General features: G+C 41.7%; 1 protein-coding gene across 3 annotated transcripts in view; it reads left to right on the plus strand.

Annotated features, from left to right (window-relative positions):
* Positions 1-26,874, plus strand: part of GLDC (glycine decarboxylase) — a 96,338-nt gene that overhangs the window by 48,511 nt on the left and 20,953 nt on the right. For all 3 annotated transcript variants that reach the window (XR_014139978.1, XM_081802965.1, XM_081802964.1), the window contains exons 12-17: positions 508-605; positions 1,315-1,399; positions 1,561-1,602; positions 2,961-3,103; positions 17,243-17,318; positions 25,361-25,486. Coding sequence is in view for 2 of the 3 variants with exons in the window: in XM_081802965.1 (XP_081659091.1) it covers positions 508-605; positions 1,315-1,399; positions 1,561-1,602; positions 2,961-3,103; positions 17,243-17,318; positions 25,361-25,486 (570 nt within the window). In the remaining variant the exon portion in view is untranslated. The remainder of the gene's footprint in view (positions 1-507; positions 606-1,314; positions 1,400-1,560; positions 1,603-2,960; positions 3,104-17,242; positions 17,319-25,360; positions 25,487-26,874) is intronic.

The raw sequence follows: 26,874 nt of genomic DNA on the forward strand, positions 1-26,874 counted from the left end.
GTGGCTCAGTTGGTTAAGCGACTGCCTTCGGCTCAGGTCATGATCCTGGAGTCCCGGGATCGAGTCCCGCATCGGGCTCCCTGCTCGGCAGGGAGCCTGCTTCTCCCTCTGACCCTCCCCCCTCTCATGTGCTCTCTGTCTCTCTCATTCTCTCTGTCTCAAATAAATAAATAAAATCTTTAAAAAAAATAAAATAAAATAACTTAATGTAACTTGCTTCATTACTCAAGGAACATGCAGGAGAAGTCTTGCCAGGGAGGGGGTGGCAATAAAAATTGTCATTTTTCCTCTTTTCCTCTGGCAAAGGTCAGTAGAACTTAGAAATGGTGCTCCGCCCAATTCATGACTCCTGATACCTGTTACCTCACCATGCCAGATGCCAGGGGGTTGGGCGGTGGTAGTAGATCTCTAGTGCTTTGTCGGGGTACATGCCAACCAGAAGCCTGGATCTCCACATGTAGTTCCAGGCATGCTTTCCACTGTTTAGTCTGTGGTCTCTCCACACAGGAGCTGGTTGCTGAAAGCATGGGCGAGGAGCAGAGAGGTATTCCAGGGACTGCTTTCAAGAGAACTAGCTCTTTCCTCACACATCAAGTGTTCAACAGGTTTGTGTGGTTGTGTGCATTATGTGCTGTGGCTTGGGAGTACAATAGAGAGTGGCTGCTTTTTAAAAAATTTTGTTTTAAAGATTTATTTATTTGAGAGAGAGAGCAAGTGATAGTGTGCAAGTTGGGGGAGGGGCAGAGGGAGAGAATCTCAAGCAGACTTCCTACTAAGCATGGAGTCCAACATGGGGCTTAATCTCATGATGCATCATGAGATCATGACCTGAGCCAAAACCAAGAGTGGGAGGCTCAACCGACTTAGCCATCCAGGTGCCCATAGAGAGTGGCTTCTGGATCCAACTATGATATGGCTTGGGTTATTGTGGTTCAGCCATGGCTCACTAATAAACCAACGCCATAAGGATTCCATTCCTGATTGGCATACACGTTGGCAGTGTAACCCCTAAGCCCACTTGTCAGGAAGAGAGGTTTGGATGCATGGTTGCTAGGCTGAAGTTCATACCCAGGAACTCAACATAGTCCTCTTCCCAACCTTCCTCTCCTGCCCACAGAAGCTTCTTGTCCTACTGCATCCCCTGAGGTTCGTGGGGGTTCCATGCCCTTCCCTCTGATGCTTTGTTGGCATGTTGCCCATGGCTCAATTTGATCTGTATTTTGAAGGTAGATCTGTGTGTCTTATATTTCAGGAGGATGTATATGGACTCTTATCCCATTATAATGCCCCAAATCATGTGTTTTGTGTTCACAGCTATCACTCAGAAACAAATATTGTGCGATATATGAAGAAATTGGAAAACAAAGACATTTCCCTTGTTCACAGCATGATTCCACTGGTAATTGTTGTCTTTGTTCTTACCTCTAACCCCAACCCTGGTCTCACCTCTTTGGGTTGCAGCTACATGCTGCAAGAGGGATGGAGGGGTGGCCATGTGGGGAGATCAGAGGGTCAAGAGGAAATCACTAATGTGATACATTTTGGATATGCTTCTTAAAGGGGTCCTGTACCATGAAGCTCAACAGCTCATCTGAACTCGCAGTAAGTAGGACACTTCTCTTAAGAGGGAACTTAGTAGGAGCAGTGTTCTAGCTTGTACATAATTAGGTAACTAGAGAAAGCTACTGGGACTGATTTAATAACTACCTGAATAATTCTTTACCTTGCTATTCTTTTTTTTTTTTTTAAGATTTTATTTATTTATTTGAGTGAAATAGAGAGAGAGCTTGAGTGGGCAGGGAAGGGCAGAGGGAAAGGAAGATGCAGGCTCCCCACTGAGCAGGGAGCCTGATGCTGGGCTCAATCCCAGGACCCTGAGATCATGACCTGAACTGAAGGCAGATGCTTAACCAGCTGAGCTACCCAGGCACCCCCATCTTTATGTTGCTATTCAACAATCTTAGGAGAAACCCCAATTTTATCGCAACTTGATCATTTAAATTTGAGTAAAATTATCTGAAACTAATACTATATGTTAATTAATTGAATTTAAATTAAAATAATTAAATATATAATATTCATGCCTTCCCATCCCCTATTTATAGATTCATGCCTTCCTATCCCCTATTTATTTGTTTTAGTATAGATTTTATTTTTAAGTAATCTTAAAAATCTTGAACTCACAATCCTGAGACCAAGAGTCACATGTCTACTGACTAAGCCAGCCACATGCCACTCCTATTCCCCCCTTTAAACCTGCAATGCTTTTATCAACTTGTAGTTGTTAAGCTCAGTAGAATTCAGAACCTTAAGCCTTCTTTCTAGAAATCCATTCACAGTGCGAGAAGGGTAGAGACTGGAGGTTTTCATTTATTTCTTGTGTCAACAGAAGATTTGTGTAACCTGCTCTTGTGGTTGGTAAGTATCTCTCCTAGGCTAGGATCCATTTTAGCAAAACTATCTTCTTCCTTTTTTTCCATAGGATTATTCTGATATGACAAATCACATCAGACAAAGGAAATCACTTTATATTGTGATTGGAAGCATTTTCCCCATTTGCTTTTGTTTTTGTCTTGTTCTGAGAATAAATACGTGTGCTGTATAAGAGTCCAAGTAAACCATACGTGAAACAACTCACTGGGTTTCATGGATATAAATCTATTTTGGGGACTTTTTGTTCCTGAAAAGATAGAAAAAGTTTATATTTTTGTGTAAATTCCCTTTCTAGGCCTTTCTGACCCACTTATAAAATGAAGGCAGTAATAGTACTTACCTGGTAAGATTGTGGTGAGATTTAATGAATTAATGTATTTAAAGTGCTTAAAACAGTGCCTGGCACATAGTAAATACTCTTTGTGCTAGCTAGTGCTATACTCATCATCATCATTATTAAAGTTTACTATTGTTATTACTATTACAATTGTACATATGCATGTGTTTTCTCCCCTGTTGCTCTTCAGCCTATCACATGGAAAGAATTTGCAAACATCCACCCATTTGTGCCTCTGGACCAAGCTCAAGGGTATCAGCAACTTTTCCAAGAGCTTGAGAAAGACTTATGTGAACTCACGGGCTATGACCGAATCTCCTTCCAGCCTAACAGGTAAGAGATTTCTTCTCCTGTCTTTTAGCTATCTCTTGTGGTATAATACCCACCCCCAAAATTTTGAGGCTTGAAATGACAATTTCGTATCATTCTGAGAGTTGAGTAGACAGTTCAACTCCGCTGGGGTGGATGGCTAGAATATCCAATAAGTAGCCACATTCACATAGATGGCAAGTTAATGATGGAGCCCAGTTGAGGATGTTGACCTGGGCCTTGGTTCTTATTCATGTAGCCCTCTCCATGTGGTTGCTTGAGCTTCATTCGTCCTGGAATGATGTCTAGGTTTAAAGTGGAGTGTTCCATGATGGAAGAATGTGGAAGCTACAAAACCCCTTAAGGCTCAGCCTCTGAAGTTTCACAGCATGACTTCCAGAGCATTCTATCTGTTAAAGCAAGTGACAGGGCCAGCCCAGTTTGAATGCAGGAGGGGACAATACATGGGTGTGAATGTCCAGAGTTGTGTTTCATTGTGGGCCATCTTTGGAAACTAGTTACTATATCCATCAATGACATAGCATTAGAATTAGAATCAAGTACACATGTTAACTCCTAACAAGCAGCAACATCTCAATCCAGTAGGGTCAGGAGAACCTAGATCCTGGTTTGTGCTGTCACTAACTTTGAAAGTTCCCTGCTCCTCTTCTGGCCTCTGTTTCTTTATCTGTAAAGTAAAAACTCTGAAGAACAGTTGACTTTAAAAAAAAATTTTTTTTTTTAATTTATTTTTTGACAGAGAGAGGGAACATAAGCAGGGGGAGTGGGAGAGGGAGATGCAGGCTTCCCTAAGAGCATGGAGCCCGATGTGGGGCTCGATCCCAGGACCCTGGGATCATGACCTGAGCTGAAGGCAGACGTGCAACCCACTGAGCCACCCAGGCGCCCCAAACAGTGACTTTTTTTTAAAAGCAGAGGGCTCTAGCAACATTTCTTGGGTGCTTGTTAAAAATACAAATGTCTGTGTCCCACTCTAGGCCTACTGATCATAATCTCCAGGGTTTAGGACTAAGAAATCATATTTTTAAGAAGCAAACAAATAAATGATTCTGATATACAGCCAATTTGGAATCCATTGGGTTTGTGATCTGTCTTCATGGGAATAGAGAGATAGGTGGATAGATAAACACTTTCATCAGCATGAATTCACATTTAACTATCTTCAGAAGAGTTGCGTTTCTGCCGAGGGATTCTCCACAAGAAGTGTAATTCTCCACCAGCAGCCTCAGCATTGACATCACCCAGGAGCTTGTTAGAAATGTAGACTTCAAGATACAAAAATCAAATGATTTTTTTTAAAGATTTATTTATTTGAGGGTGGGGAGTGGCAGAGGGAGAATCTTCAAGCAGACTCCCCGCCAAGCGAGAAGCCCGACTGGGGGCTCGATCTCACAACCTTGAGATCATGACCTGAGCCAAAATCAAGAGTTGGAAGCTTAACCAACTGTACCACCGAGGAGCCCCAAAAATCAAATGATTTTAAAACTGGGACATTTATCATCTCACTCTCTGAAACAGAAAGTAATCAGATCTTAGCTACAATCAAGCCCTACCTCCTGTTTGGTAACATAAGCTATACAGCAAAGTCATGCACTTTGTGAAAACAGTATATCCTATAAAATACAAACCCTTTAAGATGGGGGCATATGGCAAATGAAAGGACACAGAGCTCTTTTAATAGTAGCCTCTCAAATGCTGATTTTATAAATAGGAAGGAATGACATTCATGAAAGTCTGGCTTCATACCTTCATTAAAACAACATCATCAATGGGGCGCCTGGGTGGCTCAGTTGGTTAAGCGACTGCCTTCGGCTCAGGTCATGATCCTGGAGTCCCTGGATCGAGTCCCGCATCGGGCTCCCTGCTCGGCAGGGAGCCTGCTTCTGCCTCTGACCCTCCCCCCTCTCATGTGCTCTCTCTGTCTCAAATAAATAAATTAAAAAAAATCTTTAAAAAAAAATCACCAAGCCCCTCCCCCTTTTTAAAGGAAGAGAGGAACCTGAGTGAATTATTAATCTGAGGCAATAAACCTTAATTAAATGTTGAAAATGAAGAAACTTCGCCCTCTAGTGATGGAATATGATTACATCGTCTGTGTCATATAGGAGAGTAATTGTTAAGGACTATTTTAACTCTTAAGTCATTAGCTTTTGCAGCTCATTGAGGGCCCAGCTAGGGTCCTGAAAGACTGACCTAAGGATGAGGAAGCTTGCCTTCCCTTAAAGCAAGGTTCCCAACCCTGGCTGGAAATTGGAGTCATGCGGTGAGTTTATAAAAAGGTTCTGGTGTCCATATCACAATCCCAGATTGAATTATAATCTTGATAGGGAAAGACTGGGGTGAGGGAAGGGACACAGGCTTGAGTATGTCTTTAAAGCTTCTCAGGTGATTCCAATTTGAAGGCGAGGGTAAGAACCACTGTCATAGAAGTTTCTCTGTTGTTTTTCTTACTATACATAATGCTCTTTCTCTGTCCTGCTCTCCTCACTCATGTGATTGGCAGTGAGATTCAGTACTCCATCTCAGTTTTGTAGGAGGGAAGGAGATGGTTATTAGGATGTCGTTTCTGTCAGTGATGCCTTTTCCACCTTCACAGATTCCCAGATATAACACTCATTGTCAAGAACCGATTTGAAAGTGACAGGAGCTGCGCCCAAAGTTGAGGCTTATTGAGGGATATTTCTGGTTCTTAGCAGAGGCTGCTGTGACAGATGAGGAAATGCCCTACTCTTTTGTTGGGAAGATAGACGATGCTTCCAGAGATTATTAAAGTTTGGGGAAAAGAGGAAGGGATGCACCATATATTCTCTGTGTAAGGATTTTGTTTTTATCTTGTTAAAACCCTCTTGGTTTATTTGTGCTAATCTCTCCACACGTGAATTATATATCCAGGTCTCATAATCTGTATTTTAAGTATTATAATTAGTTACCACAGGACTGTTTAGTGGTTAGTTCATCATGATTTACTGCTGGCTAGTGACCACTCCAATCCAAGGTATTGTTGTAGGCTTCATATTTATTGTAAGAAGAAATACAAGTTTTCTTGAATATTCTGTACAGAGGGAGAATTTACTGTATCATCTCAGCCACTGAAATTTAGAATTACTTCTAAAATATGGGGTGCAGTCGCAATTATTATCAAGGTACTATTTCCTGGTGTTTTCATTTATACCTAATTGGAGTTGGTCAGTATGTCTATAGAGTTCTAGAGGCTAGTCACCAAAAAGTTTTGTATCTAAAATTTCTTTTCCTTTTTTGTTATATGATATTTAAAAGATAAATATGGCAAAATTTTTAGGAAGTAGCATTAGTAATATTTTGCAACTCTAAAATTTTTTACTGTGGTAAAATACACATAACATGAAAATTTACCATTTTAACCATTTTTAAGAGTATAGTTCAATAGCATGAATTCACATTGTTTTGTAAGCTTCAGCACCATCCATCTCCAGAACTTTTTTATCTTCCCAGATCAAAGCTCTGTATCAGTTAAACAACAACTCCTCATTTCTCTCTTACCCCAGTCTCTGGCAACCGTGATTTTATTTTCTGCTGCTACTAAATCAACTACTAGTTATGTCATGTAGGTGGAACTATATAATATTTGTCTTTTTGTATCTGGTGTATTTCACTTAGCATAATGTCTTTTTTTTTTTTAAGATTTTATTTATTTATTTGAGACAGAGAGAATGAGAGAGAGAGAGCACATGAGAGGGGGGAGGGTCAGAGGGAGAAGCAGACCCCCTGCCAAGCAGGGAGCCCGATGCGGGACTTGATCCAGGGACTCCAGGATCATGACCTGAGCTGAAGGCAGTCGCTTAACCAACTGAGCCACCCAGGCGCCCTAGCATAATGTCTTTATCCATGTTGTAGCATGCATCAACATTTCCTTTTTAAGGCTGAATAATGTTCCCTTGTATGTGTGGACCACATTTTGCTTATCTCTGCCCATTGATGGACACTTGGGTTGTTTCCACCTTTTAGCTGTTGTGAATAATATTGCTGTGAACATTGGTATACAAATACCTGAGTCCCTGGTTTTAATTCTTTTGGGTATATACTCAGATGTGACATTGCTGGATGTATGGTAACTCTGTTTAATTTTTTGAGGAATGGCCATACTGATTTATGTATCAATGCAGAGACATAGGTGGGAAAAGGTATCTGAAAAGAAGGACAGTTATCTCAAGGTGGTAGAACTTCAATACTTTTTGTCTTTAGGCCTTTTTAATTTTTTAATTTTAATTTTTCCCCTTCCCTGTCCTTACGCTTTTTTAGATTACTAAAAACTTTAACCATGATACATGTTAGTATGTAATATAAAAATAAGTTAATTTTATTGTGGGGAACATGCATATTATGAAACAATAACACAATGTAAGGATGCTTGCAGATTCATCTCTACGGTGGGTCTCCTGATCTCAGAGGATTTCTGCATCCCCTAATGGCATGATGAAGCTAGCTTCGACACTTGCCTGGGTTTGGAGGCAAACCATGTACTACCTCAGTCTTAGCAGTGACACAGTACTCAAACATAAAGTGAGAACATCTTGTACCGTGGGCAAAGGAACCAAGCTCTGCAGAATAGAATGATATTTAACACCGAGTGCACTCATAACACAACTCTCTGGTTCTAAGATGCCTGTGTAGGAGAACAGTTTTCAGGCATGAACCTGAGTGTTCTGCATGTGGCCCTGACGGCTCCACCTCATCTTTGCTGCTGGGCCCTTCCATACTATCTTCCGGTCCAGCGGAGATCTACATGATGCTCACAGAAGGCTATTGGTCTTTCTCTAATAGTTCCTACCTAGATATACACTGCCACAGGACCTTTCTCTTCAGTGGATTCTTTTTCTGAAAGGGAAGTCAGCAGCTCAAAGGAAAGGTTAGCATCCAGAATATGTGAGACCTCCAAACGGCTTCTTAGTCATGATGTAGGTTTCTCTCTCACACAGCAAGAAAGCAAATGCTGTTACTGATCTGATTGAGGTTTAATTGAGGAATGACTGATAATTATGGTTGATAAAGGATTTTATTATGATCAATTGTGGCATGAAATCTTTCATTCATGTAGCTAAACTTTTACTTGGTCTATTTCCTGGGACCGTTAGATTCCAAAAAGGTGTCTAAAAGACTTGAAACAAAAATGTCAAGAAACTTGTCCCCATTTCTCATATTTATTTGCTGCATCTACAAACCTGGAGAGCATTTCCAGTTTGCTGAAGAAAATACCCAAATATTTCATTACCTTTCCATTTTCTACTATGCCTAGCATGGCTTGCTTTGACTTGTTCCCCCATAATAGTGTGACACTCTTAAAATCATTCAACAGCTCATAAATACACTCCAGGAATTGCTGGGTTAGAATTATGATGTAATGTTTAAGGGAGACAGAAACAGTAATTAACACCTTCCACAGATATTTAAAGTGAAAGACAAGCCGGGATTATTATTAGCTCCCTTGGCTTATAAGAGTAAGGAAGTTGTTTTCGTCTTTAAAAACAGCAAACTACGAAAATGAATGTAGATAGAGCTGTCAGTTGCTTTCCCAGAATCTCCACCTGGAAGGCTCTTAAACAAAGGTGTAAACAGGGCATAATCTATGGATCTCAAACTTTTTTGTACTGCAGAATCACCTGGGGGGCTTGTTAAATTGCTAAACTTCACTACCAGAGTTCCTGATTCAGTAAGGCTGGGTTGGGGCCTGAGTATTTGCATTTCTAACAAATTTCTGGATGATGTTAATATGCTGGTTTGGCCACTATACTGTGAAAAATACTGAGGTTGCAGGCATTCACAGTCCTGACTGCTTATTAGAATTAGTTGGGGAGCCTCTGAAGAATACTGATGCTCTCCCTACCCCACAAACTAGTTGCATCAGAATCTCCTGAGGGGGGAGGTTGGAGTTCAGGAATCACGGTTTTTAATACCCTCCCCAGGTGATTCTAATGTGCATCAATGGGTTGCAGAGTGTGTTGCCCTAAACAAACACCAAAGAGGAAAGTTTAGTTAGATGACTAATATCTTCCAGTGGACTGAACTTTGAAAGTGCCCTTTGAAGACTAAGTCACGACCATCATGTGCCTATCAGGAAATGCAGAAAGGAGAATCAAACACCTGATAGTTGCTACCTCCCATTCCACCTTTCTTGAGCTCATGATTGATGGCACTGATTAGCTCTAACATGACTCCTATCATTGGTAACCTCTGATAATGCTTTCCTATGGAGCCTGATGCAGCTCCACAATCCACCTCTCAGAGAACGCTGGGACGCCAGACAGTAGAGACCCTCCTCTGGTTAGAGACTGATTTCCCAAAGAAGCACTCAGAATGCCAGGAAGAAGAGAAAGAAGGGTGAAGGATGAAGAGAGCCATCTTTGGGGACATTGAATGCAGTGAGGAGAAGACCTCCCCTTCCCCAATTTTCTTAACTCTCAAAAGTATGTTTTGATTTTTGCAGTTTGTAAGGCTTGGAGCAGTGGTTCTCACACTTGGTCACACCCACAAGTTTTGTTTTGTTTTTTAAGATTTTATTTGTCAGAGGGAGAAAAGAGCACAAGCAGGGGGAGCGTCAGGCAGAGTGAGAAGCAGGCTTCCCGCTGAGCAAGGAGCCCGATACCAGGCTCAATCCCAGGACCCTGGGATCATGACCTGAGCCGAAGGCAGATGCTTAACCAACTGAGCCACCCAGGCGTTCCCCCACAGGATTTTCTGATTCAGTACTTGAGAACTTGTATTTCTATCAGGTTTCCAGGTGACGCTAATGCTTTGTTTGGGAACTTCAGTTTGAGAACTGCTGCTTTAAGGTACTCTTCGGATATCAGAATGGTTAGAACTGGATCTATTCAGATATTTTTGACCAGAAATTGAAGGTTAAGTATAGAATTCGGTTTATGTCAAATTAGATACAGATTGGTAAGAACATTCCAGAATATGTTGAGAGGTTTTTATTATATGCTTATTGGAAGGAGATCCAGGCAGTTTTTGGGTACTTGAGGTAAGCAACAGCATTAGACTGATTAAAATCCTATTGCTTCCAAGGTATGTGTATTGGAAAAATGTCAGTTAATCCTGTTTATTCCATTCATAAGATAGGAATCAGTGCCTTTTTTTTTTTTTTACCTTATTTCCCTGGGAGTGTCTTACTACGTTGCCATGGATTGAAGTGGGTCATTTTGACACAGTAGCTGTTTTGACCATCTTACTGGGATCGGTTTTACCATGTCAGTTTCTTAGCTAATATTTCACCTGGATCACTTGGTCACTTCCTGAGCACTTGATGGTGGTATTTTTAAAATAAAGAAGTTCTTGGATCAGGGAAGTTTGACATCAAAATGCCCAACATCAAAACATAGATAGCAAGAAATCATTAATCGGTTTCCTTCTGGAGAGTGAGACTGGGAAGAATAGGAGGGGGTTGCTTGTTTTACTGATATAAATTCTTAAATCACATGAATGCATTATTTTATAATATATAATATAATATAATATAAACTTAAATCCACCTATGAATTAGGTGGCAAGACCCAAGGGAGGCTGGCAGCAGAGAATAAATCAGGGTTACTCCAGGGGAAGAGTCACCACTACCACTGGAAAATCTGTGACTGTCCCATTCCTTGGGTCACTCTCTCCAGGTTGATGAAGTCCCAGGCTACTGGAGTATCCTATGGACTGGGAGTGGGTCACGTGTCCAACACTTTGTTAATGAGTAGTGATTGGGAATGTCTGGTCCCTTCCTGCTTCTATAGGGGGTTTAGGACCCTGCCTTTTCCCCAGACTCACACAAAATGGGAAATTCCCCTAACTAGTAAGGGGACTAAAAGGCTGTGGGTTCCCACATACACATGAAAACAGCAACAATGAATACCCAGCAAATCTCCAGCATCCTAATGGAAGACTTCCTTAGTATTTTTTTAAGCTTTATTTATTTATCTGTCAGACAGAGCGGGGAGGGTAGTGCACAAGCAGGGGGAGTGGCAGGCAGAGTGGGAGAAGCAGGCTTCCCGTGGGGCAAGGAACCCCATGTGGGACTTGATCTCAGGACCCTGGAATCATGACCTGAGCCAAAGGCAGGCGCTTGACCGACTGAGCCACCCAGGCGACCCTTCCTTAGTATTTCTAAGCACATTCATGCGTTGGATCATCACAGCACCATTTTCTACTTGGGCTGTCTTTGATGTCTTTACTGTTTATTTGATACGTAGTTTGCAGATATTTTCTCCCACTCTGTAGCTTGTCTTTTTGTCCTTTTAGCGGGTCTTTCGTAGAGCAAAAGTAATTATGGTGAAGTGTAATTTATCAATTTTCCTTTTATGAATTGTGCTTTTGGTTTCAAGTCTGAGAACTCTTTGCTTAGTCCTAGATTCTAAAGACTTTTTTCTGTTTATTCCTAAAAGTTTTCTAGCTCTATATTTTACATTTAAATCCATAATCCATTTTGAGATAATTTTTGTATAAAGGTAAAAGGCTTGGGTCGACCTATGCGTGTCTGACTGCTCCAGCACTATTTGTTGAAAAGGCTGTTGTTCCTCCACCGCTTTGCTTTTGCAACTTTGTAAAGAATCAGTTTGGCTTATTTACATGAATTGATTTCTGGTTTCTATAGTCTAACCCATTGATCTACATGTCTGTCCCTCCCCCAGTAACACACAATCTTGATTCCTGTAGGTATATAATAAGTCTTGGCATCAGATAGACTGATTCCTCCCACTTTCTTCTTTTTCAAAGTGTAGCTATTCTAGTTACTTTGCCTTGCATATAAATTTTCAAATAAACTTGTTTATATCTACAGAAATCTTGGTTTTATTGGATAATGATATATATATTTTAGCTTCCATATGTTGCAATGTATACAATGGGCTAGATGCTAGTTGTTAGATAGTATATAGATGGTTAAAGGGAAACAATTCACTTCATATTTAAATGTAAAATTTATTCATAAAAGAATGATTTCTCATGAAGAATGTCTTTTTAAATGTAATAATTTAAAAAATACCAAAAGAAACTTCTCAGGAAATTCAACTATTATTAAAAATAAAATAGGCTCCAGGTGCCCGGGTGGCACAGATGGTCAAGCCTCCAACTTTTGGTTTTGGCTCAGGTCATGAACTCAGGGTAATGAGATTGAGCCCTATGTCGGGCTCTGTGCTCAGCGGGAAGTCGGCTTGAGATTCTCTCCCTCTTCCCCTCTCCCACTTTCTCTCTCTCTTGCAAATAAATCTTTATTTTTTCTTTTTTTAAAGTTTCATTTATTTATTTGAGAGAGAGAGAGAAACAGAGCACAAGCAGAGGGAACTGAAGGCAGAGGGAAAAAGCAGGCTCCCCGCTGAGCAAGTAGCCTGATGTGGGGCTCCGGATCATGACCTGAGCTGAAGGCAGATGCTTAACTGACCGAGCCACCCAGGTGTCCCAATAAATAAATCTTTAAAAAGAAATAGAATAGGCCCACTGACTTATAAACAGCATAAAAGAGAACTTCTCTTAAGTCACACACTAAATGTGGCCATTAGTGTGCAAAATATAATAATGAGGTTAAACATATAAAATTATTTCCATAAGAATATCTAGAGGAAAATTAAAACAAGAATAGATCTGGTAAATCTAGATACTTGATAATTAAAAAAAAATGTATAAATCTTAAATTACTGGCACCAAAATTTTAAAATGGTAGGATCCATAACATGATCATTTTCTTGAGGGCACATTTTTAGCTGCTTTTGATTTGTATAAATACAGTATCCTAGTAGAGAACACGAATACTGTTTTCTTAGTACAATTGCAGTATAATTCAGCAGGACTTTTGGTGACCGCTGGAGGTCACCTTAAATCGTGAATTATAACATTCTGCAGTCTTGTAAAATGTGTTCTATGTATAAGTATAAAAACCATGAAGAAATATTTCTTTTAAAAAGAGCAGCTATGATAATCTGTCTCTAAATATTCCAAAGCAGCCAACTTCTGAGGAATTTCTGTGGTGTCTGTGAAGTCAGTCACCATATTCTTTCAGCAGATTGAAGAGTTTTTTTCATGACTGGTCAAAGATTACTTCTGTGATCAGTGATAAATGTACACAGTAACTGACCAAAATGCCTTCTTTACAGGATGCAATTCATTCATAATCTTAATCCATCTTTAGTTTTATGCTTAGGAAGTGCTTTCCACCTGTGACCACTGGCCATGCATGTTCTTTACAGTCCTCTCTAAGTCCTCTTCATCACAGACAGATCATCTGCTATCGTATTTGTAACATACAGCAGAAGTCTCTAACTGTCCCTTGGGATTGATCTTGTGTAATGGTACAATAAAAATTTGTTCCAAAGATGTAAAAATGTAACTCTTCCAGGTAGAACTAAGCTGTAGTATTTCTAAATCCCAACTTTTTTGCCCAGGGTTCTTAGCAGAGGTAAAGTGATAAACATCTTTGACGTTTATTGTGTCCTTAAACTCTTGTTTTGTCTTGGCAAAAGAGCTGAACTATCACCCTGGCCCTGTTATGTCATCTTCAAATAAATTCACATTGAGTAGCTGCCTGAAATTGTACTTAGGATGCTACACTGATACTAATAGAGTCTACGTTAAGTCATTACAAAACTGTGGAACCCCATAACTCCATCTTATTTTCACCTTGTGGCACATTGCTCTTGTTCTAGCTTCTTCTAGTCCATAGAATGAGTCTGGGTTCTGGAGGAAGTCATCGCTGGAGTTCACTCATTCTGTGTTAAGCAGTATAATATGTAGCAGTTCTTCCAGCAGCCTGAATAAATGCCAAGACTGGAGGACTTTGTTTTTCTAAGACAGTTGAAGCCTATGCTCACTTGGCACTTCTGTGGGGCTGAGGCTCCCCGCCCACTGGTGTCCTTCTTTCTGTGGCCAGCTCTGCAGGTCCAGGCCACCAATGACTTCGATTTAAATAGATGTCAGAAAACCACTATCCTTGCTGATACTCCACGTGAGTAGTTAGTTCTCTGATAGACTCTCAATCGGGGTTATGGAACCAAGCCTTTATTTTTCATAATAATTTTCCACCAACAGGTGGCGCTCATAATTCCCTTTCTTTTAATAGAACCCCAGTAATAGACTTATGTGGCCTTTAGAACATACCTTTTGCGCTTTTCGAGGTGCCGCATCCAGCATTTTTTATCAAATCTTTAGCATATTTCCTTTCTCTTGGATTACGGGCTCATAGTTCCAGACTCTTTCGTTCCTGGTCTGAGCACTTTGTTTGGCTTTCCAACAAAACAAGATGAGCAGAAGTTGTGAGAAAAACACCGGGCCATTAGTTGAGGCTCCTTTCCATGGAGGAAAGGATGACAATGTTGACTGCCTGGGCTGGAGATGGTAACTCAATTTTGAACAAATTTACTCAGCAGTTATTGCAGATCTACTCCATGCAGAGTACCGTTCTATGCATTCTGAGACCTAGGACCTACTCTCAGAGCTTACACTCTGAGACAAGACAGGCACACAAAGTAAATATGAGTTCTATAATCCTTTTCCATGTACAGCGCATGTATAGGATTGTATTAACCGAAGAGTGAGCAAAATGCTATGAGTGCATATGGGTGCAGTTTATTATCCCTATTTTAGAGATGAGAATGCAGAGGCACAGAGAGGCTAAGTAGCTAGTGATGTGGGTGGTTTGCTGAAGCATATTCATTTTTCTGCTCCCAAAATAAAAACATCATGTGAACTACAACTATTTTTTCAAAACCTGGAAAATGGGAGACTGGCGTCTGCCTCACTCCCTAGAAGAGAGCAGAGGCAGAGCTCACTCAGTGTAAGCGATAAGGGACTGCGTGCCCCAAGTCTTACAGGGACAGGTATTCTTTAATGTGTAGCTAAACCTCCTCGTTCTCTCAGTCAGACAAGGGTTCTGTGAAGGAAAACCACAGCTCTGACTCCTTTGGGGAGCACAGCATGCTCAGAGGAGCGGCACGGCTTACATGGGAAGCATGAGCCTCCTTGAGAGGCCAACTTGTACTGAAGTCTAAAATCTGCCACTGTTGGCCATTTGGGCATGTAATACTCAGACCTCAGTTTCTTTTCGTGCAAAATGGGGGCAATGGTACCTACCTCATGGGCGTATTGGGAGAATTAAATAGGATGATGAAAAATGCTTGGTGGTGACCACCACAACAAGGGCTACTGTTTCCCTGTGCTTATTCTGTGCAGCGTGCCTGGTAAATAGGAAGTGCTTAATTAATGGAGCAGTTTATACTTATTACTGTTACTTCGCTCATCTATCCTATCCCATTGCTCTGCAAATCACCGTTTTCCTTCTCTTTCTCCAGCCACACTCCACACCCTTCACCCTCAGATGCTACCCTGTTCTCTGTCCTCTCCTAAGTCCTCATTTCTGCTATCTCCTGACACCAGATATCAGTGTCCCCACAACAGTTTGCAAACATTTCAAATCCAACTGTTCGATCCTAGTGTTCTCTCGAAAAAAATTCCAGTGCTCAAAATTTTAGCTTTTGGTTTAGAAATAGAAGTTTATCTAGTTTGTTGTTAAACTGTGTGCTTTTAGAGTATGATCTCAATATTATGGGGGTGATTAGAAAGGATGAATGCCAAAACCACTGGGCCTTCTCCAGAGTTAAAGAATGGTGTAATTTTGTGAAATAGAGGAAATACGCGTTTTGAATGGGATTTAGAAACCTATTACTCACTTCCCTTTCCTTCCTGCAGAGATTACTGAGAACGTTAAGTAACAGTTTATGAATTGACTCAGCATCACTCACTGGACTGTTAGTCATTAAGTGTGCTCTAAAAGTGGTGCCTTCAAGGACTGCTTAGTTGGGTATGGCCAGCCTCTAGCAGCCACATGCATGTGGGGCCTGGGAAAGCTTACCCAAGAGACTAATGGGAATGTTGCCACATTCAAAGTGCATAGTTCCTTTGGGGGTAATCTGATCACTGACTAAAAATGTGGTGGTATTGAGAAATTGTGGTTTTAGGTGTAATAATCATAGTTACATATATATATTTTAAAAAGATTTTATTTATTTTATTTTTATTTTTTTAATTTAAATTCAATTAATGTATAATGTATTATTAGTTTCAGAGGTAGAGGTCAGTGATTCATCAGTCTGCCCTCCTTTATTTTATTTTAATCTTTAAAGATTTTATTTATTTGACAGAGAGAGAGCGAGAGCAGGAACACAAGCAGGGGGAGTGGGAGAGGGAGAAGCAGGCTTCCCGCAGAGCAGGGAGCCCGATGCGGGGCTTTATCCCAGGACTCTGGGATCATGACCTGAGCCAAAGGCAGACACTTAACAACTGAGCCACCCAGGCGCCCCTGCCCTCCTTTATTTTAGAGAGAAAAAGTGAAAGAGTGTGTGCACGCACGCATGTGGAGGGGAGGGGCAGAGGGAGAGGGAGGGAGAGGGAGAGAGAAACCCAAGCAGACTCCATGCTGAGCATGAAGCCCAATGTGGGGCTTGATCTCACAACCCTGAGATGAGACCTGAGCCGAAACCAAGAGTTGGATGCCCAACTGACTGCCCAACACAGATGCCCCTGTAGCTGTATTTTAAAAAATAACTGTTATCTTTGAAAGATACACACTGAAGTTTGAATTGATAAAATGATAATGATGCTTGAGTTTTACCTCAAAATAACATAGTTCAGGGGGCCTGGCTGGCTTAGTCCGAAGAGCATGCAACTCTTGATCTCAGGGTTGTGAGTTCAAGCCCAAGGTTGGTCATGGAGCCTACTTAAATAATAATCTAGTTCAGAGTGAGGGGGCTAGTGAAGGATATGGTTGGAAAAAGATTGACTGTATCTGAGAATTGTTAAAGCTGGGTGATAGGTACATGGCAGCTCCTTATATTCTTCTGTTTTTGTATAATTTTGAAATTTTCTGTAATAGAAATGAATTCTTAGGTGCATCGTCCTGAGCAAGACTTGAAAGGCTCATCTCTGAGTAGCAGTGGGTGAGCTTTAGTACCAAGACCAAGTGCCATTCTGTGGTTGTTCAAGAACTTATAGGCTGGTGCAGCGATCCTTGGTGAGCTTTCCATGGTGTCAGGTAGTGTGTTTGGGTCACATGTTGGTGAACATGCCACCCATGCCCAAAGAATATTGAATGAGTAAATGAAAGTAAAGAGGCCCAAAGCCCTGATGCTCTTCTTATCTTTGCAGCGGAGCCCAGGGGGAATATGCTGGGCTGGCCACCATCCGAGCTTACTTCGACGGGAAAGGAGAGGGACACAGGACAGTGAGTATGGACAGGTGGTGGGTGCTCACCACCGGGTGGCAGTGGGTCCAACTCTCTCCCTCTAAGCCTTCTTGTAAGCAGCTAGGGAACATATAATCAAGAGACAGATTTCTTTGAACTGGCCCTTACAGTCCTTGTCCCCAAGACATTTCACTGGACCATTTTAAGAGAAAACATTTGCTCAAACCCAGTGTGTAAAAGTCAGCCAGTTTTTAGATTCTTCATTATAAAATACAGGCAACTAGCCATAAATAATCTTGTAGTTTTAATAAAACCAGAAATGGACTGAGATTGGGCCACCACCTACTGTACCCCACCTACTTGGGCAGCCAGAACGAACCTGGAACCTTTTCTCTAACTCTCCTGGGAGCAAAGGAAGGAAAGGACAGGAATGTTACAATTCCAGGTCTTAGGCCTGGACAAAGGGCAGAGACCAACCTTTAACTGTTTTGTAACTCCTACTGTGACTAGGCACAGTTCTCGTTTCTGTATGCTCAAAAAATTTTTATTGAGGGGTGCCTGGCTGGCTCAGTTGGTGGAGCACGTGACTCTTTTTTTTTTTTTTAAGATTTTATTTATTTATTTGACAGAGAGACAGAGAGGGAACACAAGCAGGGGGAGTGGGAGAGGGAGAAGCAGGCTCCCCTCTGAGCAGGGAGCCCTATGCATGACATGAGCAGAAGGCAGATGCTTAACCAGCCACCCAGGCATCCCGGACCATGTGAATCTTAATCTCAGGGTCATGAGTTCGAGCCCCACGTTGGGTGTAGACGTTACTTTAAAAAAGTAGAGGGAGAGGGAGAGAGAGAATCCTGAGCAGGTTCCATGCCCAGCGCGGAACCGGATGTGGGGCTCAATCCCACGAACCCAAGATCACGACCCGAGCTGAAACTTAACTGACTGAGCCACCCAGGCACCCCATAAATAAATGTTTAATAAAATATTTACTGAATAAGTAAATTCCCTATTGAGAATTGTCATCTCTAAGCAGCAAAAGAAGACATGGAACAGAGTTCATGGTTCTGCTTCAGTTTTTGCTTTGGGTATGAGAGTCTAGTCTCCAGGGTCCAAACTGCACTTGGGGCCTCTGTAGGGACCAGCAGAGGTGCTAATGGTCTTGACTGGACTCCACTAATCCCCAGAGGCAGTGCTTCTAGCAGTTATCTGACCTAGGCTTCCAAGTGTGGTAAAAGAGACTATGTTTCTGAGGTCTTCATTTTGGTGATGAGCAACAGTAAGCTAGAACTTCCACTGAGCTGTAGACATGGAGTTCTTTTTTTTTTTTTTAATGGCTGTATTCTAGTAAACCTTTATTTATGGAGACCGAAATTTGAATGTCCCATAATTTTCATATGTCAGGAAATAATGTGGATTTTTTTTCAACCTTTTAAATTAACTCACAAGTCATATAAAAACAGTAGTGGATTGATACAGTGTTGGCCTGTAGGTTGCAGTTTTCTGACCCCTGCTCTAGCAGAAGAAAGCACACTTGACGGCAAACTGTTCATAAGTATAGAGAAACAAAAAGGACTGCTTTGACGTTCAAGAAACGTTCTTGCAGGCATTCCACGGATTCCGTGATGTTCGAGAAATGTTCTAGCAGGCATTCCACAGATTCCGTGATATCTGAGGGTCATTCCCCATTTATGGAGAAGTAACAAAGCGCAGCGAGACTCATTCACACCAGGTGGTAAGCACCTGCCCTCACTGCCTGTGCCCACGTGGTTTGTTCCTCAGACAAGAACCCCCCACACACACTTTCACTTTCTCTAATTTCACTATTTCCAAACGGAAGTCAGGCCAAAAATCAGAGCGCAGGTTCTAAGTATATGCCAAATTCTTTTTTTTTTTTTTAAAGATTTTATTTATTTATTTGAGAGAGCGAGAATGAGAGAGAGTACATGAGAGGGGGGAGGGTCAGAGGGAGAAGCAGGCTCCCCGCTGAGCAGGGAGCCCGATGCGGGACTCGATCCCGGGACTCCAGGATCATGACCTGAGCCGAAGGCAGTCGCTCAACCAACTGAGCCACCCAGGCGCCCTATGCCAAATTCTTAATATCAGGAGGTAGCTGTTCTTTTGTTATATTAGAAGGGAAAAAAAGACATATATTCATATACACAGATCCTTGTGTAAGCACGCTTACAAATTCCTGCTGAGGTCTCAGAAGCTGAACTGTGGAAAGGAGGTCAAATTGGATAACGCAAGCACCCAAATAAAATGGCTTTCCTTGCCCATTCTCATGGCCCTCCACAGGCAGGCTTGGCAGTGAACAGGCCAATACAAACATCCAGTGGGGATATGAAGAATTTCCTTTAGTAGGATCAATTGATTAACCAGTCCCACTCACACAGAGGAAGGCATCTCCAAGTGCAGTGAGCACTGTGGCTACCTCGTGGAATGGCCAACGCCTTTGCAGGAAGTCAAGGGCAGAGATCCAAGCCACCCAGTGATGAGCCTTGGCCTTGTCCTTCCAGGTCTTCCTTCTGGAGGGGAGGAGAGCACTTGAAGCCTGAATGACAGAGTGGGATTCAAGAATATGGATGCTATTTTCTAGAGCACTGAGAAAAGCTGTCATGTAAAAGTAAAACCTCTGAATTGGGTCTTTTTGCCAATTCAGTAAACAAATTATAGGACTAAGGGAAGAGAGAGAACAGTCAGTATTTTTTGGAGCTTTTACTTTTTTTGTGTTTTAAACCATGCTATGACATCGGCAACTCACTCTAAACAACTGATGGTTTCCATGTCTTTCTGCGAAGGCCTGAGAAGTTTAGGGTGTGAGTGTGGGCCTGGCCACTGTAGAAACTCCCCGACTGCCGACATCTTCTGACTGCAGACATGTCCTGCCTATGCCCCTGCTAGCTCCCTGGGATCTACATATGGCACGTAGGGCGGGGAGTAGTTAGCAGTGACACCCCTGAGCACTGGGAGCTGGGGTGGGGGGGGCAGCTACACTGTTCCCTGGTTCCCTCTGGATGAAAATCCTGCAAATTTCACAGTGAAACAAAACAAGACAGGAACTTAGATATTTACCAGACTCAGCCCCATTCCACCTCCATTTCTGGGACTTCACAGATTTTCCAGACTGGCTTGTTCCCCCTCATTTATCCTCAAAGAAATGACACAGCAACTCATGTATATCAGGGAGTGGCCATTTGGGAATAAAAAGCCTTAGTCATTTTTTAGATTATTCAAACTATGAGCCAGTATGGTTTGATTAGACATGGAGTTCTTAGAGGGGACAGTGGGTAGGGGTTGGGAGCAGGACAAAAGTGACTGCCCATCCCAGGAGAGTTAGAGAAAAGGGTGCCAGGCTCGTTCTGGCTGCCCAAGTAAGTGGGGTACAGTAGATGGTGGCCCAGTCTCAGTCCATTTCTGGTGTTATTAAAACTAGATTATTTATGGGTAGTTGCCTATATTTTGCAAAGAAGAATCTAAAAACTGTTTTACTTCCCTTTCAAAAAAAAGGAGGGGAAAAAAAAGAACATTTTCTTCCTCCTTCTCCTGTTTATTTATCCTGATTCCACAGGTGTGTTTTCCCAGGCCTTTAACTTAGTTGGGCAGTCGAACTGATTTTCAAAGAATTTTGAAAAAGGGGACATTCATTAATTGAGTAATTATTCAATACTGGTCATATACAAGGTACTATGTGGGGTGCCTGGGTGACTCAGTTGGTTAAGCGACTGTCTTCAGCTCAGGTCATGATCCTGGAGTCCCAGGATCGAGTCCCGCGTTGGGCTCCTTGCTCAGCGGGGAGCCTGCTTCTCCCTCTGACCCTCCCCTGTCTCATGGGCCGTCTCTCTCTCATTCTCTATCTCTCAAATAAAATCTTTTAAAAAAAAAAAAGGTACTATGTGTGCCAGTTCAGAGTTAAATCAAGTCATAACTAAGATAGACACAGTCCCTGACACACCAACTTGGTTTTTTTCACTTGGGTTTTCTAGTAGTTTTGAATTCTTTCATTTTCTTTCTTTCTTTTTTTTTTAAATGACTTTATTTATTTATTTGACAGAGAGACAGAGAGGGAACACAAGCAGAGGGAGTGGGAGATGGAGAAGCAGGCTTCTCAACATGGGACTCGATCCCAGGACCCTGGGATTATGACCTGAGCCGAAGGCAGACACTTAACCTTAAGCCTGAGCCACCCCGACACCCTGAAATTTTTAATTTTCTAAGGAAGGGTTAGTTTAGAACTAGAATTTTTCTTTAGCATCAGAAAGGAAACACTGAAGCTCCCGTTGCCCAGGGAAAGGACACCAGGTGACTGACAGTAAAAGTCTCCTTTCTGTTTTTCCTCTCTGGCTTCCTCATGCTGAGGTAGCCACTGGAATGCCTCCTTGTTATCCTCTTTAACCACAAGGTGTCTGGGAAGACTGGGAAGGGATCCGTTCATCCTATGTGACCACGTTACCTCCTTTGCCTCAACCCCTCTCCTGCCCAGAGGCTTTGTAGAGAGACCTCGAGATCTACAATGTGGTGCTTATGGAAGGCTGGAGATGAGCTAATAACAAAGGGCCAGCTAACACCCAGGTTCCGTCTACTCCGTGATGCTTCCCATCCCTCATTGTTTCCTAGTTCACCAGTGTGACACCAGGAAATATCTGTGAATGTCCAGGAGTTGGGGACCAAACTGGAAAGGTCAAGGAGAAGGAATGAAAGAACTTTTGATTGCACCTGGGCAGAGTTCTTCGCTAACTCCCAGACCCTTTCTTGCCCATTTTTCCTCTCTGTGTTTTTCAGTCCTCCCTTCTCTGTCTGTCCCCGTGTGTGTGATGTTTCTTCTCTCACCGTTGTCCACACTGCTATCACCACGTGTCCTTGTTCTATTCTGAAGGACGGGGGAACTTGATGCAGCAGTTTTGGGAGGGAGAGGCAGGGAAGGCTGCCCAGCCCCCGAGCTTGTAGAAATACAGAATTCTTAAGTTTGGAAATGTTGGCATCCTTTCTAGATTAAAGATTTTATTTAAAGCAGTGTTTTCAGTTGGAGAAGAAGAAAATGACTTATTGCTTAAATAATCAGGGAGGATTTTTCCACATCAGAGAAGTCCAAGGCAGCTGCTACTGCACAATAGACTCTAATGGAATCCAGTAAAATATATCCTTCTTTTTTGAAAAGGAGTGTGGGGAAATCATGTGCTTCAGAACCTCCCGGGTTCCTGATAGTTCTTATTTCAAGCTGTTTTGGGCAGTTATTTTCACGTCTGCTCTTAGGTTAAATTTCAGAGGTTCCTAAAATGCAACAGCCAAGTTCCTGATTTACCAGTTTAATTTGGGAGAATATAACTTTATTTAACAAATACTTACCAGGCACTATCTGAAACCCTTTATAATTAATAATTCAATTTGCTAGTCAAATATTAACTCAGATTTGCTGATCAGAGATGAGATTCTTATACAAAGGGGAAACATTAACCCTTAGAAAACACCAAAAACCACCACCGCACCCCCTGCCGAACGTGTATGGAAGTAATTTTTCTCTTCCCAACTGTCTGAGATGAAGTAGTAGCCTTTGGTTGTTAGATTTTATTAGTGGTAAGAAATTTATTTCCCTTGCAAAGGAACACTGCTCCTTAATCCCTCACTCATTCAGCAAGTGTTGGAGGATGAGGTTGGGTTGGGTCTACACCAGGTACATTGCGGAATTGGAAAAACAGAGCATCCATCTAAATGGGCATAAATGCACCAAAGAGGATTGTTTTAGATAAACTAAAGCACCAAATCTGGGTCCTGTTATTTCCATGTCCCTTGTGACCCCACAATTTTAAAGTGAGGAAAAATTACCATTAAAAATTTCCCCAAAAAATTATTAAATAAAATTTCCTATTTCCGCATAGAAAACCAGAAATGTATAACAGCAACCTATAAATGAGTCATTGACAAAACCACTGAGACGTTTTTCTTTCTGATGCCTTACGTCAGGGTATGTATTACTTTCCTGTGGCTGCCGTAACAAATTCTCACAAACTTAGTGGCTTGACAAAACAAAAAATTATTTTCTCAGTTATGGAGTCCAGGAGTCTAAAATTGGATTTCTCTCGGCTACAGTCAAGGTGTTGGCAAGGCTACCTCCTTCTGGAGGATCCAGGAGAGAATCTGTTTCTCTGCCTCTCTGGAGGCCTTCTGCGTTCCTTGGCTGGGGCCCTTCCTGCCATCACTCCATCCTCTTGTTCATTCATAAAATTTTCTACTTCCTTTGTAGTCAAACCTTCTGCCTCCCTCTGCTCAGAATACTGGGGAATATATTTAGGGCCCAACGGATAATCCAGATTCCAAGATCCATAATTTCTTATCTGAAGAGCCTGATTTAATCACAAAGTCTGTTTTGCCATAAGGTAACATCCATAGATTCTGGGGATCAGGGTTGGGCATTTTGAGGGGCCCATTATTCAGTGTACCAAGGGATGGTTGACATTTTTACCTTGAATGTTTTTATTTCAGCAGAACTTCCCTGGTACAAATTCTTAATTTAGGCCTTTAACCAATATTTTATATTTATTCAAAATTTTTTAATTTGGGTATAGTTGACTATATACATTTTTTTTTTAAAGATTTTATTTATTTGACAGAGAGAGACACAGCGAGAGAGGGAACACAAGCAGGGGGAGTGGGAGAGGGAGAAGCAGGCCCCCCCCAGAGCAGGGAGCCCGACGCGGGACTCGACCCCAGGACCCCGGGACCACGACCCGAGCCGAAGGCAGTCGCCCAACCAACTGAGCCACCCAGGCGCCCGACTATATACATTTTTAATATTTGCCTTTTCCTTCTTGATCATTGTTCTGCCCAGAAGGGGTCCTTTTATCCAAAGATCCTGTGGTAGAATAAAAATAATTTATGGGAAAGGACAAGTGACTTTGGTTCTGAGAAATTAAAGAGTCAATACAATAGGGAAGCATTTAACCTAGAAAAAGGATTTGAGGACACACTGCATAACCAGCATGAGACCAATAACCATTCAAAAGAGGCATAAACTTTCTGTCAACAGAAGAGTGACAGTTTGCCTTTGTGTACACGTGTGTTTTTCTTCAGTAGACAACTTTGCTGTTTTTGAGGAAACAGCTGTAAGCAAAGTTTCCCCTTCATAAATCCACTACTATAATGCCCATCCATTTCTCTTCAAGGGGTTGAAGTATTGGTCCTGGTATTTAAAAAAAGGAGGATTATTTTCAGGGTGATCATTGCTTCTCTTTGTTGCTTTCCATTGGGAAAAACTCTGTGATGCACTTTCCTGTAGCACAGCATCATCACATCTACCCCAGCATGTGTGTTTGCTTGTTCACGTGATTTGTAGGAGGAAATGAAAATGATTTAAATCTGGGCATTCTAAAATTGTACCCACCATCCACCTTCTGTAAGAATCCAACTCATCTTTAAAGGCTAGCTTAGGCTCTAGCTCTGGAAATCCTTTCCCTTTACCTCTTCCACTTGAAGTGACATCCCTTATTCTGAGTTCCTGTGGCATCTGTTTATACATTTGCCAGCATTGTCCATGAATACACGACATGCTTCCATGCTCACCTTATGATTCTTGTGGCAACTAACAGTTCAGTGCACAGAAGCATCCAGTAAATGGTGACTGATGTATTAGCACTGGAAGGCCTTGGAATTATGTCTACCATTATCATCTCTTCCTGAATCTCAGCAAAGCAGAGAAGAGCACTGAAACTGTGATTTGGGCACTTGGATTCTAGAGTTTAACTTCCAACTTCATGTTCTTATAAGATGCTTTCTACATATTATAACTGTGACAAGGTCACAGTAAGCCTGGGTCTGGTTTTTGGTATGCTGAGATAAGGGAGGAGAGTACTAATTAATATTTCAGGAGTCTTTAAAGAGCAATATTTGTGGATTCAGATGCAAACTCCTCTTTTGAACATTGTTTTACACTGTAGTAATATTGAAATTGTAGCAGATTTTAAGGCATTAGTGATCAGTTTAAATAAAGCATGTGGTGCCTATTTAATCTGTGTTCCAAGCATTTGTAGGACTTTTCTGCTGTGAATAGTCTGGTGATGATTTTTCCTCCTTCCTTTCATTCCATTCCTAAGGTTTGCCTCATTCCAAAATCAGCACATGGGACCAATCCCGCAAGTGCTCACATGGCAGGCATGAAGATTCAGCCTGTGGAGGTGGATAAATACGGGAATATTGACACAGCTCACCTCGAGGCCATGGTACCCATCTTCCACTAAACAGATGGGGGAGGTCTGGGTTGGGAAAAGGTGGTGGGGAGAAGGGACTAGATGGTTTATATCAACCTTATCTTTCTTTGCATTCTAATTAAAAGACTGCAGTTCCTCCTCTGAATGGGTCTGGGGAAAATGGAGTAATATCAGAAAACCTAACCGTCTCTATCAGAAAAATAGAAAGCAACAGTCACATTTTTGGTCCATAATAAAACCGAACATAGTCTGCTTCTTTCACTAACCGGGAGAAGGTCCTTTAAACTGAAATCCCATCCTCTTAATGCATATGTAAGAAACTGAATGAATTATTCATGGTCATAGTAAGGATACTCCTTGCAGGGCCTGCCTGCCTTCTCCTTCCTGCCCAACCTTCCCTCCCTTCCCCCATTAATAATCAAACTAGCAGTCACAGTTATTCTCAATCTTTGTGTTGGGAATTAAAACATAAATGTAGATTTTTGCAAAAGTGTGTGACTGTCCCAGCCATTACCTGCTGAATTTCGGGCAGCATTCCACCTCCTTCCTACAACACCAACCCCCACTCCCAACCTCCCAACCTCCAGGAAGAGGTTGCCTAGCAACTGTATCTGCTTTCCACTGGTGGACTGGAGGCTGCATCTTAAGAGGGAAGGAAATCAGTTGAATAGCAATGTGATTTTGTCAGGATTACTAGGCATGGAGACTGAGAACTTCATGCAACTGCCTTCAAAGGAAGCTGAAAACACACAGCACTGCTCATGTCTCCCATCCATGCCCACCCTTCCAGAGCCGCACAAAGTTTTTACCAACAGATATTCTGGGGCAGTAGTTGTAATTACTAAGTTTCCCCAATATAGGATATGACCTTTAAAAGATATTTTTTTTCATTTCCACATGAGCGTGCTCTGACTCACTGGCCAAAACAACAGGAATGTGCCTTTTATATATGTTTGCTTTCTGTGAAAAGGAAACATGAGGGAGATTTCTTTTTATCAGAGCAGAACATCTTATGGGAATTCTAATTTCAACAGAATGAGAGGGAAATGGAATAGGGGTGGATATGGCAAGATGAGCAGAGAGAGATTAGCTGTGAGAACAGACATGTCTGCAACCAAAAAGATCTGAAATAATTATTCAGATGACTAAAACCAAAGGAAAACTTTGGGGAGTTGAGCCTAAAATACCCAAAAATCTTCCTAATAGTCTTTTAGGTCTTTATCATGGAGACCTAGCCTAAAGGCATTTTGTTATTTCTTTGGAATTACTTAAGAAAAGAGTAATGGCTGTGAATTGTTAGTGCCATCATACTTTGAGGGAATTCTAGACATGAAAAGTCCAAGACTTAATCTTTCCTAATCCTGTAAAGTAAAAAGAAAGGATTTGGCCAATAAACATTT

Source organism: Leptonychotes weddellii, chromosome 14, assembly GCF_054177405.1.
Source record: "Leptonychotes weddellii isolate Sample4059 chromosome 14, ASM5417740v2, whole genome shotgun sequence".
Taxonomy (NCBI): Eukaryota; Metazoa; Chordata; class Mammalia; order Carnivora; family Phocidae; genus Leptonychotes; species Leptonychotes weddellii.